General features: G+C 44.5%; 5 protein-coding genes across 5 annotated transcripts; 3 read left to right on the forward strand and 2 right to left on the reverse strand.

The window, feature by feature from the left end:
- Nucleotides 1-79: 79 nt before the first annotated feature.
- I203_100251 (OPT family small oligopeptide transporter) lies at nt 80-3348 on the reverse strand (the record flags this gene model as incomplete). The annotated part of the gene is made up of 11 exons (XM_019149147.1): nt 80-284; nt 344-439; nt 499-586; nt 643-1380; nt 1435-2116; nt 2187-2302; nt 2366-2473; nt 2556-2913; nt 2979-3057; nt 3122-3195; nt 3262-3348. 11 exons carry the CDS (start codon nt 3346-3348, stop codon nt 80-82), a joined length of 2631 nt encoding a protein of 876 aa, XP_019001674.1.
- A 1664-nt stretch (nt 3349-5012) lies between these two features.
- On the reverse strand, nt 5013-7370 carry I203_100252 (phospholipase B; the record flags this gene model as incomplete). The annotated part of the gene is made up of 5 exons (XM_019149146.1): nt 5013-5432; nt 5520-5879; nt 5990-6167; nt 6291-6748; nt 6864-7370. The coding sequence occupies 5 exons, from the start codon at nt 7368-7370 to the stop codon at nt 5013-5015; spliced, it is 1923 nt and encodes a 640-aa protein (XP_019001673.1).
- A 997-nt stretch (nt 7371-8367) lies between these two features.
- On the forward strand, nt 8368-10491 carry I203_100253 (uncharacterized protein; the record flags this gene model as incomplete). Its single annotated transcript, XM_019149145.1, has 3 exons — nt 8368-8928; nt 9000-9548; nt 9613-10491. 3 exons carry the CDS (start codon nt 8368-8370, stop codon nt 10489-10491), a joined length of 1989 nt encoding a protein of 662 aa, XP_019001672.1.
- Nucleotides 10492-11292: 801 nt separating this feature from the next.
- On the forward strand, nt 11293-11767 carry I203_100254 (uncharacterized protein; the record flags this gene model as incomplete). The annotated part of the gene is made up of 2 exons (XM_019149144.1): nt 11293-11321; nt 11386-11767. 2 exons carry the CDS (start codon nt 11293-11295, stop codon nt 11765-11767), a joined length of 411 nt encoding a protein of 136 aa, XP_019001671.1.
- Nucleotides 11768-12094: 327 nt separating this feature from the next.
- Nucleotides 12095-13508, forward strand: I203_100255 (uncharacterized protein; the record flags this gene model as incomplete). The annotated part of the gene is made up of 4 exons (XM_019149143.1): nt 12095-12346; nt 12503-12715; nt 12832-13263; nt 13380-13508. The coding sequence occupies 4 exons, from the start codon at nt 12095-12097 to the stop codon at nt 13506-13508; spliced, it is 1026 nt and encodes a 341-aa protein (XP_019001670.1).
- Nucleotides 13509-13884: the final 376 nt, after the last annotated feature.

Genomic DNA, 13884 nt, shown 5'->3' on the forward strand with positions numbered 1-13884 from the left:
CCACCTTCCGACATACCAAAGGTATGTTTCACCACTGGTAAATTCTCACAATTGCGGATCACTAGTGAGTTCCCCTATCCTAAGGGAGATTACCCGGAGCTGGACCGAAATAACCAATGTCGGGGATTGGTAATCTCCTGCAAGCTGTATCTTCACAACCTTGGTATGAGACCGTATTTCCCCACCAGTTGACCTCAACAGCGGGTAATTGAACTGCAAAGAAGATCACGATGGCCGCTATGGCGATACCACATTGCCACGCGGCAGCAAGAACGAAATTGTATCTGCAATGAAAGACGTATTGTCAGTTGGTTTCACCCTAGATTAGATTGAAAGGACTCACTTTGACCAGAACGCGAGATATCTTTTCTTCAAGTAAAACCATGAGAAAGAGGCTAAAGGGACCGAAGGCCAGAAATAAGATAGGTTATATGGAGCCCTAAATAGATCATTCAGCATTCGTACGACGCAACAATATGAGCCCTCCTCAAGACCTACCAGTTGATACCTCCATAACAAAGCATGACAGGGTGAATTTGCCTCAACCATGCAGTACGAGGGAATCGCTTTCTCAGGAAATACACAACTACCATGCTGATTAGCCGCTACTCCCACATACTTGAGAATCGAAAGCATACTCACTGAAGGGTAAAACGAATCCAACTGGGAAGCCGATCAAGAGGGCTTTGTATTGACCGGTACTGCCGAAAAGCTTTTGTGGACCCAAAGTTCCCCAAAAGACAGCAGCTGTGAAGAAAGTATTGATACCTGGACATGAGAATCCAAAGGGAGCCTCGGACGTACATACGTTGGGTACGTTGTTCATTTGGAAGTTGAAAACACCAGTACAGACCAACGTGGATATGAAGGTGGCCACCATCTGAGCTACAAATGTGTGTCTAGGAGGGATTTTGAGATAATGAGCAACCTTTAGATCACTCGAGAAATAGATGGCCTGGGCGGTGGTGATATATCCGAAAGCCTTGAAGAAATTCATAGCTAGTGCGTTTCCGGGAGTCCAAGCACCACCGATAAGTTCAGCCAAGACATTCATGGTGACTTGAATACCTGTGATTGCAGTGACGAGACCAACGGGGACTACGAATATAAGGCCCATGGCTATACCGAATAGCACGACTGCAGGGTTGGTGTAAGTGTCCCAAGCGCCAATACCGGCCATACCACACCCAATCGCAAATAGGAGGACCAAGCCGTACCACCATTCTGGAACTTCAGGGTACGATCGCATTAATCGACAATGGATATCTTCAGACAGATCGTCTACTGTGTCGTCCTTCTTGTTCCTTCGAAGGCTATTCCACATGCCTTTGAATCCGTGTACGATCTCTCGTCGGTGAAAGAGGAAAGCGTAAGATATCGCTGCGAAAGGTTTCAGTATTTTGACTGAGAACAAGAGTGGAGATGAGCACTCACTACAGGTATACTGAGCGAAGAACCAGAAGTAGACTACAAGGTTACCAGCAGCCATCCAAGGTTGAGAATACGTTTGATATTTGGCGGCATCGAAGATACCCCTGTCATCGATAACTTTCTGCACGTCGAACGCCGACCCAGTATTGTCAAATACATGATTACTGTTGATGGGCAGATATCCGGTATTCCATACGTTGCTCCAGTAGAAGCCGACAATCATAAAGAAAGTGGCGAACATTCCGATAAATTGGTTGATCGTTCCGAAAGCAGGTACGACCAAGGGGTTGAAACCATATGCGGTCAAGACGTTGAAATCGAATGTCGGGAATGGGTTCAATCCTAAACCATTGTTGAATCCGACAATGTTGTTAAGTGAGACACTGTTAGGGCTGATCCAACTTATCCAGTTAAATGTGGATAAAGCCGTGAACAAGAATCCGGGTAACCAGAACCAAACGAACATAGCTGCAAAGGCTACTCCGAAAAGTTTCATACGTGACCAACTATAGATCCGCTTGAATGGGCCTGGAACAGCCGGATCGGTTTCAGAGTGGAACGCTCGGTTCAAAGCGATAGTGACCAATGATCCGGGCCACACGCAATAGGATGGATAGATCAAGAATCGTCGAGCAAGACCTGCTAAACCATAACCACAGAAGTTGGTACCGAAACCAAGCAAGATCTGGTGTAGTGGTGAAACAAATGGTCGTCATCAACACATTCTTGAGGGCAACGCAAAGGCTTTCACTCACCTGATAACCAAATTCTGCCGCGTAGGATTGGTTGAAGTATTGTGGCAGGTATTGAGACAAGATGATATCGGTGGTGTAGGGCGTGTTATAACCGACGGTGGCCATAATTGTAATCACTGGGACATCAAATACGTGATCAGCGATGCTTTCACACTATCAACAACAGAGAGGCCACCAACACATATGTTCTTTTTTTGTAAATTTTGAGCCATTAAGACTATGTCTCTTCCCAAACAGGGTGAATCCCCAGTCCGGAAGAAGCTTCTCGCATAATTTACCAGCAGGATCTGTACGGACGTGAGAAAATTGATCAGAACACTGCAAATCACTCAACACCACTCCACTTGGGTGAGATTGCCGTGCACTCACAAGCCAAGAGTTGTGCAACCTCAGACGAGACTTGAATGCTGGGTTGTCGAATTTCGAAAAGTTGATTGATGAACGCTCCAGCGATCACATAGAGAGTACCGATGAAGCAAACTCTAAAAGTGAATGAAGGCATATCGACATCGTCGGTATTTTCGACCACAGCTCGTACCTCCGAATAAGGTGAGTTTTCAGTGACCATCAACGCTTCAAGTTTCATCTCTTTGATCAACTCGGCGTATTCGGGATTGTGAGGGTTCTTCATGATATCGTCATTACCCAGGAACTGCTCGATACTTTGAAGGATATGGATGGGAAAGTTTTGATCATGCTCGTGCATCTGTTGGACTTGTTTCATAATCTTGTATCAAGAACGAAGTTGGTCAGTCATGGATTAAAAACTCGGGAGGAAAATATAAAACTCACGATTCTTGTTCTCTCCAGTGACATGGACTGAAGTTTATCTTCGATCGCCAATATGTCTTCTCCAGTCATATCAAGGCCACTAAATCGTCATGTCCAGACCAATAAGCTGAGGTGTCAAGGCCTAAAGGGTCGTGGAAACTTACCCGTGCTCAGCCAATCCTTCAGCTTCAGCCACCACATCCTTGTAGATGTTCTTATCAGATCCCATGTCCTCAGTCTGAATCATCAAAGGAGATCTCTTCGTCAGCCAGCTTCAATCGACCTGATCGGCGTTTCGACTGACCTCAGCTTCCAAGCTGGAGTTTTTCTCATTTTTGACGTAAGTCAACTCAGAAGCCTGCGCTCCGAAGGCCCGCTTTTCTTCAGCCATGTTTAGACTGCGTACTTGAGAGAGAGACGATGAGAGTACGCTGCACAGATATTGGAGTCATCTGTAGTGAAAACGTTCTTGGCTACAGGCATTTATATGGCCTCATATCCTTATCGTGCTCTTTCAACCCATTTCCAAAACTACGTCGGCGTAGATTGCTTATCTCGCTCCGGAATCAATCCTTCGATGCGTCCACATGGTCATCACTTCGATGAACATGAGGTTTTTCACATGTGGAGTGAAGCCCAGGGACAGGTACACACAATTCCCTCCTATCAGTTCGTTGAGGTCTTATTTTAGCCACTAGTAGAGGGGAGAGAGCTCAAGACAAGTTCGAGGCTAAGTCAACACGGTGATCAACTAAGGAAGGTATTTTTAGCTCAAGCCAAGGAGGTGAGTACAGTAATGGGGCGAGTCATTTCACCTACCTACACGCTCACGTGATTTGACACCGTCGATAAGATGAGCTTCGCTCGTATGGCGTCGAGAGTGTCAGCATGGGTATATCAATAAGCTGAATAAAGTTTGACACTACTGTACACTTCCCTGTAGATGTTTCATCACATCGGGCCGTTAAGTTCGGTGGTTGGTACCAAGATAGATAAGCCTTGCCGAAAAAATCTCGCCTACCTACGAAAGTCCCATCGTCCAGTGTATACGATAGACCAATCAGATCCATTCTGACAGATCAAATTGAAATTGAATCCGAAAATCAAGCACTAGAAAAAGACCCACATGGGTCAACGTGATAACAAAGTTGCGGCATCTCATATAAAAACCACACTCAGAAGAGTTATTCACACTCTCAATTGAAAGGAACATCAGGCACTCAGATTAGCGTTGTTACAATCGGGTCATGTTACTCACTCGTACGAGTATGTCCGAGCTAGGGGCTCAGCAGGCCGTATTGTAAGTTACCGTACGTTACACCGGCGAATGAGTTGAACTGTGAATGATGCACTGTGCAGATGTGTTCGCTTGATATTCATGAAATTTACCCGGTGCAGGAAGGAGTGAATGAACAAATTAACGGTTATAGCCCGGATTTTCCTCATATCATTTGCTATATAACTATACCTCCGATAAGTGTTGAACTTCCCCACAGCTCATCTCATGGGCAGTATGTACTGCATGTACTGATTTGATACTTTCGGGGGATACGGTGCAGTTCTCTATGACGACAGCACAGTACTTCGCCTATCGGGACAAAGATCGAGGAAGAGAAAGTCAAAGATAAGGAAAGCATTGATTCACTAAGCTAGCCGCAAGATGCACCAACGGCATCGAGTCGCCGAAAATACAAAGACAATCTAAAAGTATAATCTAAATCGTTCTCATGTGCTTCTGCAGATGCATGTAGATAAGCAAGCATCGATGGGGGTCATCATGAGGATGATGACGAGCATGCCAACGAGTGACACTCCTGATTGGGGTTGGCAGAGACCCCACCTTATCTCCTTTGAAGATAAGCAAGCAGTACCAAGTGACCGGGTGGACCGAGTCGAGGATGATCCTAACTCGCTTATTTGGATACTGTCGAAGAACAACACCTATCACCTTGTGGATAACCAATTTACATACAGTAAACACTGCAAGGAGATGTAACATTATCATGTTAATCATTATATTCATATCGTATAAATCCATTGAAATTTTCCGTCTTATCATATGAGCATGATGGATCCTAGTCCCAATCCCAGCAAAAGACTCCTCGACCAGCTCGTACCACTCATCACTCTAGATCCAGCACTACTGCTAGTATTACTACTCGTCGTATTCTCCACACCTTTTGCATCTGCTTTACCACTACTCAAGCTATTGACCGTCAACCAGGGGGGTACACTGTCAATCTCTGGATTATACGTATTCGGTTGAGTAGTATTATCGTCACCTGCCCAACACCACGTATCGAAACAACTTTGACATTCTGCTGTACGGTTTGACGAAGTATATTCGAAAGATCGGTCGGTAAGAGCACAAGCAAGGCATTTGGGCCATGTCTCCACCGTCCCATTCAAGGTGAATGAACGCATACCGTTGTACATTACTTCACGAGCTTGTTCATCTGAGTATTCAAGTTGATACTATTCCCAATCAAAATATGAGTCAGCATTGACCCATCCGTCAGATCAAATTCATTATGAGAGCAAGAGAGAAGGGATAATACGCACGGTAGAAGTGTTAGCTGCCGAACTCCAAGGATAACTGGGCACATAGATGATCAAGGGAGTAGTCGTATCATTGCATCCAAAGAAAGTAGGCCTAGTGTTGTATCCGCCATTGATAAATCCATTCTCGGATGGTACTTCAGGCATTCTAATTTGAGTGCCCGTGTTCTCAGCGAGGACTTTGGCTCGCTCGAAAGTCGTTCTGAGGGCAGTACCGTTTGGCCAGATGTATGGTGAGTCATACGATGAGTCGAAAGCGATGATGGCGTCTACTTCTCGGAAGGGGATGAGGAGGGGTTCGATAGGGATATTCTGGTTTGTCTCGCCTGCGTCGACTAGCGTGATGTATTCGAAAGATGAGATCTATGTAGCACATACACTGTCAATACTATGTAGAATGGGATAGTAGATTGAACCATTGGCGAATAATGGGCAGATTCAGATACAATGAGGGAAGATAATACGATGCTCACTGGGTTTCCACCTGGGTTATAATTAGCGAAAGAATTGGGTACTCTCGAAATATCATATTGGTCTTCTCCTAGATCTTGCAGGAACCCTTCAATGAGGTTGGTCACTAGACCAGAGTCGGAATTATTGAGAGTGAGTAGAGCGCTATTAAACAGGGTAGCTGAAGTCCCCATCACGTAACTGCATAAGACGCATAAGACGACAGCGTGCATGTTAGCTAGTTGTCCATGTAGCTGCGCGTTGATTGGAAGACATAGAGCACGTCGATCGTCATATATGGAGTAGGATTACACGGTGACTCACGACAACTGATCAAATCCTTTATAACAAGTTCCATTAGTTTCACCATTATTCAATTCACTCCCCAGATATTCCAGATTCGTGAATGCTCCAATGGACTTGACGGTACTTCCAAAAGCCCATGAACCGAATTCGAATGGGTTAAACTCCCATACCGTCGCATTTTCAGCAATGACCAATTCACCTTGTTCCCTCTCTGCTGCGATGATGATTGGCATAGGCAATGACCCATTACCCAGTTTCTCCACTACCGATGGAAGCGATGATAGAGTGAGATTCGGTTTGTTGGTGAGTTGATACTCAGTCGGCAAGACGTGTGAGCCAATTGCCAAACCCCATAGATCGGTCAGTTGGACAGGGAAACCTGCATCTGATTTTGCATTTACTTCGGATGCGAGAGTTGTGTAGAATGATAATTTGCCGTCTGAGGGGAATATCAGATTGGAATCTAGGTTCCATAGCTGTTGGAATAAGGGAGGATTAGCATGTGAATACGATGTAGTGATGACAAATGTGCGTGTCTGCGCGATTCTTTAAGGATGTGTTTCGAGTGGAAAACGGATGGAGATCACTTACATTGTTCAGCAAGTTGATTGGTGATTCACCACCATTCGCCATGAAACTGCCCGTTGCCCAACTCCCACCACTCAACCCAGCCCAATATGTCACTCCATCCAGCCATCCTCCCGTTCCGCTGGCAGCAGCTTCAGAAGATTCATTCATCATACCCATTATACCCCCTAGACCCGTCAACATCGCCCTATATCCTCCTCCAGCCAAAGCTACCCCAATCGTAGGCGTTCTGGGAGGGTTTGTTATCCCCTGATTAGAAGCCATGGTGTTTATAGTTGGACCAGTGACTTTCTGTCTATTGGCGACAAAGTCCTTCTCCCCCTGAGATAACCCTTCTGTAGCATTTCTAATCCATGTCCATCCCGTTGGGCATTCTACTTTGTACGGCGCATAGGATTTATCACTTATGTCCCTCAGAGCGAGCTCCTTTGAAGGAGAATATGGTGGAGGATGCGGAGAGGCGAGGATGTATGGTAAAGCGAAGAGTGCAAAGATGGCGGATGTCGCCATGTTGAGGACCGTTGCCAGTGTCGGTGATCCGACTGGAGAAGTTGATGAAGCAAGTTGAATAAGCAGGTACGAATATAAGTGAGGAAAAAAATGGATGGAAGAAGATGATTGTCCTGATTTTATAGGTGTGTTTTTGTGAGGTCTATGCCAAAGTGGATGGGAATTAGAGGAAGTATATGTATACACCGCAGCGATCGCCAAGATGGGGACAGACCGAAGACAGACGATGACAACGGATCTCGAACGGGGGAGGGGGGGAATGTTGAAAGATTCGAAATTCATTCGAAATTCCGATCCTGCCTTTGTCTAAGACCGGGCCCCGATCAATCAAGCTACGTCGTCATTCTCATCTTCTCTCTCGCTTGGCATGCGTATGGCCATGTACAGCAAGGCCATCTATACCTGTCCATGCCAGTGACAGATCAACAATGATCCGCATGATGCGATGCACAATACGAGCATGATGATTTCGGCGATGAGGCTTTGGCTTTGGCTTTGGATGCATATGCTATATACGGTCCGTCGTCTGACCACCGTTCCACATGCCATTCCATTGACCACCCACAAAAAAATCAAAACCAAATAGTTGCCGCTCAGGTCCCACAGGCTTGGTGGTATCTGATGACGACACCACTTTTGGCATTGAAAGGTACACAGCCACCGCCTGATAGAATTAAATCACGTGATTGAATCGATTGGGTGGAGGTGGTCCACTTGAATTCGCAACCTTGTATTGGGGTTTGAGTGCGTACTAACATATCATTCTTATACCATACATATATCAGATCTCATTTCAAGCTACCATCCTCTTATTCACTTTCCTTTCCTTTCCTCGGCCCATCCTATCTTATCACCTTTCCGTTCTACATGCCGTAGGTTGCTGGTAGAGTGCACCAAGGAAAAATCGACACTCCTTATATCGAATTCAAACCAAACACCTTCGCCCACATCATACAGCTATACAAGCACCGTTCGCCACCCTCCATAACATCTCAATATGACTAAAAGAGCCAAGCTCCCCAAGCCACCTTACCCTCTTCCTTCGAAGCTCCAACACAAGCTGAAGAAAAAGCGATCTGTCCCTTCAGCCCAGTCTAATCCCGAGTCCTCTCAATCTCATAAACGAAGGAGACTTTCTACCAGCCAAGATGTCCAAACCACGATTAAACCTGCCTTGGAAGAAGAGTTCTACAATGACCCTTCTTCACTCACCGACATAACCTCATTGTTGTCTACTACACCAACTCCGCCGCTCAGAGGACCTCCGGCAGCTACCCGGATCCCAGCGGAAACATTCGAATTAATCTTCTATCATCTTAAAGATATCATCATGACACTCCCCTTGCCTGATCTACCCATCCGAGCCAAAACCCCTACTACATACAATGAAGACATCGAAAATCAACGACTAACCAATGAAGAGGTGATGACTTACAAGAGGTTCTTGGTGAAGAAGCAGTTGAACGACTTGGGGAAAGTATGTAAAAACTGGAGAGATAGAACAAAAGATGTTAGGAATGGGAATGAGGTTATTATTATTGGAGAGAACGATGGACATGTGAGTGAAATTGTTTATCCCTTTCTTGGAACCAAAGATTCGAGCTGATGACATCTCTGCTTGCATTGTAGAGAGCTTTCAAAAGACCCTCGGCATGGTTCCCTCTTGATTTCAACCGACCACTCGACCTCACTGTTCAAGTGACTTTACAGACTTTCATCAAGATAATCAACTCTCTCACCCAGCTCCACCCTATGGTTAGGATCAACAAACTCACTGTCCTCCATTCATTCAGACCGGAAGGTAGACCCAACGAACTCTACGATCCACCCCAAGAGGAAGGTGGACAACCGATGATATCCAATGATAGGATTGACCGATTATTGTCGAAAATCAAACCCCTATCGGTTCATGTAGAATGGTACGCTGGCGAAGATATCCTAACGAAGAACTGTATCAACTCCATTGCCAAGACTCTGAAGCGAAATTTTATGGATCCTGAGATCTTGGAAGAGAAGATGAATGCAATGAAGGTAAAGACAGGAAATTACAATCTGCCTCACGATTGGGATATCAAAAATGATTTATCGAAAGCGATGACTAATAGAATGTTGATTGTTTGGAGGCAATGTATGATTGACTTTGCGTTAAGAGCAAATCACATGATGATTTTACAAGAGGTGAGTGACGACGCTTCTCAGGCGAACGGAAATATACTGACTGGATACATTTTGGTATACTCAGTTACGAGAATCAGCCAATTTCGGAGTTATCGATAATTTCGATTATCACTTTGTCAGTGTACCTTTACGGACCATCAAGAAATCTCATCCGCTCCCTGTTCCATACGATTCACCTATCCCGCCGATGGGATCATTACGATCAATCGATAATATCCTCTTGTGGGACCTCAGATGGAGAGATCCAAAATGGATGAGAAGGAGAAACAAAGCTGTCGCAGTGGAGAGGGGCGAGACATACAGTTGGAAGGATAATATTCCCTCGCCACCGATCGAGTGGACCGTATGGGGATCATTTGATATCTGGAAACAACAAAAGGATCGAAGACAATTCAAAGGCGAAGGAAAAGACATACCTTGGAAAGGTGATACCAGAGAAATCGACGAAGCTCTCGCTCAATTCTTTATGGAAAGATCGAAGAAATGGATCAAACCTTATGATTGGATATATAAGAGTGAAAAAGAGAATTTTCAAGAGATGATTCGATTTGTGGTTGAAAGGAATCATAAAGTCAAGAAACCACCTAAATCATTTAACAATAACACGTTTCTTTTGGCTTTACATAAAGAAGGAAAGATTTTGGATGAGGATGTGATCAAAGCGAGAATATTAGAAGTTAAGATGAAAGGGAGAGAAGAACAATTGAGAAACATGAATGAAGAGATGTTCCTGCTGAATCAGCCTGAATCGAACCAATTTGAATATAATGAGTTATATATCAGAGAATGGTTGAAATTGCAGACGGAGCAAGAGAAGAAGTTGTTGGTGGAGAAGCTAAGAAGGAAATATAAATCGAAGGGGCTGTATACCAAGATGAATTGGCCACTTTATCATCCTAATCAACCAGGAGTGAAATTCTGTGTGGAACCGAGAATCATATAAATCAGAGTGATGAAGAAAGGTTTAGAACACGAGAGTCGGTCATGTTGTGTGATTATGGTATATTGTATGGGGTACCCTGTTTCTGTCTGCTCTCCATACTTTCCCTGCTTCGCTTTACTTTGCTTTACCTTATACAGTGGCTTGCGACACTCTCCTGCTTTTAACCTCGCCTTCCTATCGAGTTTTCTGTATTTGATCTTCAATAGTCATCTTTCGCCATCGAAAACTGTTATAATTTCTTTTTGTCTTTGTCCCGTGTCTTCCAGTGTCCGCGCTAAGGTCCATCTACTATTTTATGTGCTTTTAACATCTACTTTAGTGTCATGTTCATTGTCTGTGTCATATGTATTGTATGTCAATCAATCATGCGTATCCCTACACGGTCTGCCTGGTGAGCGAAAAAAACACGCTTCTTTTGATCTGGTGCTCTGTCATCTTTAGGAAAGATTCGAGTCGAGTCGAGTCGGTATGAATGATATGTAAGCCATATCAGATCAAATACACACATGAGAATTCGCATTCATTGACGCATGAAATCGATTCACCAGAAATGATCAACCATCTGACTGGAAAATAACTGATCAACATCCTTCCTCTACTCATCCTTACTCATCCGAAGAAAACGATAGTCAAAATCAACTCGATTCCCATCTCAAACCTCATGCGGTAAATTGGAAAGGTCTCCTACCTCATGGAGCCCGAACGATCCCTGAATGGACGTGCGATTCATCCAGGTGATCCATATACCTTCTCAGCTCCTTCATCAATCGGCAGCTCATTCGCATCTCCCCACATCCATTTATGAACATTCCGTACCAAACCAGATCCAGGTAAGCAACATGGATTTACAAGGCATATATGGTGGTTCTCATATCATCCTAATGGAGTTGATAGACCAGGTGAAATTAAGCGTATCTTAGATATCATACCCCTCGAGCCTTTAGGTGATTTGAAAGGATGTAGGGATATTATGGTTGATGAGATACATCCAGAAGGAGTATTAGGTGTGATGATGGACAAAATTGAAGGCGCGAAGGAAGGATTAGAAGGTGATCTACCTTCTTTGAAAGACCAAGATCGAATGCAATCGTATAATGGTCCGAAGAAAGCAGAAAGATCTGATCAAGATCAATACGAATCGGTGAAAGATACGTCTGCATCGGATCGTCTTAGTCCTGATACTGGTTTTGTTTCTGGGCAGGATGAGTACTCGTACAAATTCGTATCTGATGGTATATTGTTTTGGTTGACGAGGTTGGCAAAAAGCACGAAATGAAAGCTGGGTTGGAAGTGGTAATGGATTTTTGGACAGTGAGGTCACCAACGACCATTCTAAGTTTGAGGGAAAGTAGGTTGAGAAGATGGATGGATCAGAGATGACAAGGTACAGTACTCGTATGCAGAGTGCCCTTATCTATATCTTATCCTTATCAGCCTCAGTGCGCACCCCAGTAAATAACACGTCATGTAGCTTTTGCTTGGTGTCAGGTCCGATCGAGCACCTTGGGTTTTGCCGATATTTTCGATATTTCCAGCTATTGACTACGTCGTAAATCGCAACATGAAGTTCATCTAGTACAATAACCATCCCATAACCATCGAAATGTCCAAACTCACCTTAGCCACTCTCTTACGTCCCTTACGTCCCCTCGCTCCCCTCGGTCGAAGGACATACGCGACCTCCAAACCATCGTCATCGGCATCTCTCAACATCCCCTCCACTCAAGGTGGTCCACAAGCACCTCTGGAATATTGCTCCTCGTTAGTCCAGAGATTAGACCCCGAAGCGTGGTTATGTAGTTATTTCTGGCCTAGGAGAGAGAGGAGCTGGTACCTTGCATACAGGGCTTTCAATGTGGGTTGTTCGTGTACAGTCTGACGTTCGAACTCGTCTTCAACTCAATCTAGCATATTTTTACGAGAGACCAGATCATCTCGATGGAGCAAATCACTTCGATATATCTCTTGATATAATCTTATAGCCAACTAACACATCTCATGATAATCATAGTTAGAACTCCACCTAATAACCACAACCATCGCCCAACCTGCACTCGCTGCTATCCGATTCCAATTCTGGCGAGATGCCCTCAAAATCATCTTCTCGACTAATCCGGAGACGGCATCGAAAGTACCTCAACATCCCGTTGCGCTCTTGTTGGCTGACTTGAAGAGGAATAGACCGGTGCAGAGGTATTATCTCAGTCAGATGATAGAGACTAGGGTGAGTCAGCCGGGTCATCCATTTTTATCAAATAGAGAAGAGAGTGGATAGTGGTTCTCTATGGGCTGGAGTGAAGACATCTTCGACTGACATGTCATGTCCACCATCCTGTACAGGCCAAAATCCTCTCACTCCCACCGTCCTCATCAACCCTTGAATCTCATCTCTCCACCCACACACCCCTATCTACTTCCCTCTTGCTAGGTCCCCTACCTATCTTGCTCCCTCCAGCCGATCCGGCATCTTCACACATATCCCATACCCTCTCTCACCTCTCTACCTTACTCACAACAGTCTCACTATTGCGTACTTTACCCGTATTAGTCTCGTCAAAGAGACAGATAAATATCCCATCGGACATATGTGAGAAACATAATATAGTAGAAGAAGAAGTCCTACGTAAAGGAGCTGAAGCCCGGGGATTTAGGGACGCAGCGTTGGAGATAGGTACAAGGGGGATGGACGAGTTGATCACTGCTAGAAGGGATTTGAAAGATACGGAAGGGAAGGTGAAACCAGATAGGGCGATGCCAATTTTCTTATCTGCCGTGAGTAACTTGTACCATTCACCCCAGGCTCACTTGCCAGTGGATTCTCTGGGTCTGTTGATCCGTCAGTCTGTTGGTCCGGTACTGATACCATCATGATGTTCATCATTGATTAGGTACCGGCGGAGAATTATTTGCAACGTTTGGAAAATCTGGATTTCGATGTGTTCCTTCCTGATTTACAGAAACATGATTGGAAGTTGGCACCGAAGATATGGTGGAGATTTCAAAGTGGGAAATTATGATGCTCTTCAACGGACCAACATGAACAAAATGGAACTATGTTGACTAGTCAAATGTCATACATGGTCTCTCGCATGTCGTATCATCATCGATGTTATATCATAATATAATATGCATTCTCATTATACATAATCATAAACCCATCATCATATTCTCTTGAGATGACGTTTTTTTGTCTACATACGGATACGAAATGCTAATCTAAGAGTGTGGAGTCACAAATAAATTCTAGGACCTCATCCCTTTCTGATGACCTCAAATACCACGTTCTTCTTCCTTCGCTCTCATCGATTCCGAAATTCATCCTTTCCCTCACCCAATCAAGCCAAAGTGAAATTTAAAATCACCATCACTGCTTCTGCTCTTCTTCGCAACGAT

The sequence above is a fragment of the Kwoniella mangroviensis genome (assembly GCF_000507465.2).
Source record: "Kwoniella mangroviensis CBS 8507 chromosome 1 map unlocalized Ctg01, whole genome shotgun sequence".
Taxonomy (NCBI): Eukaryota; Fungi; Basidiomycota; class Tremellomycetes; order Tremellales; family Cryptococcaceae; genus Kwoniella; species Kwoniella mangrovensis.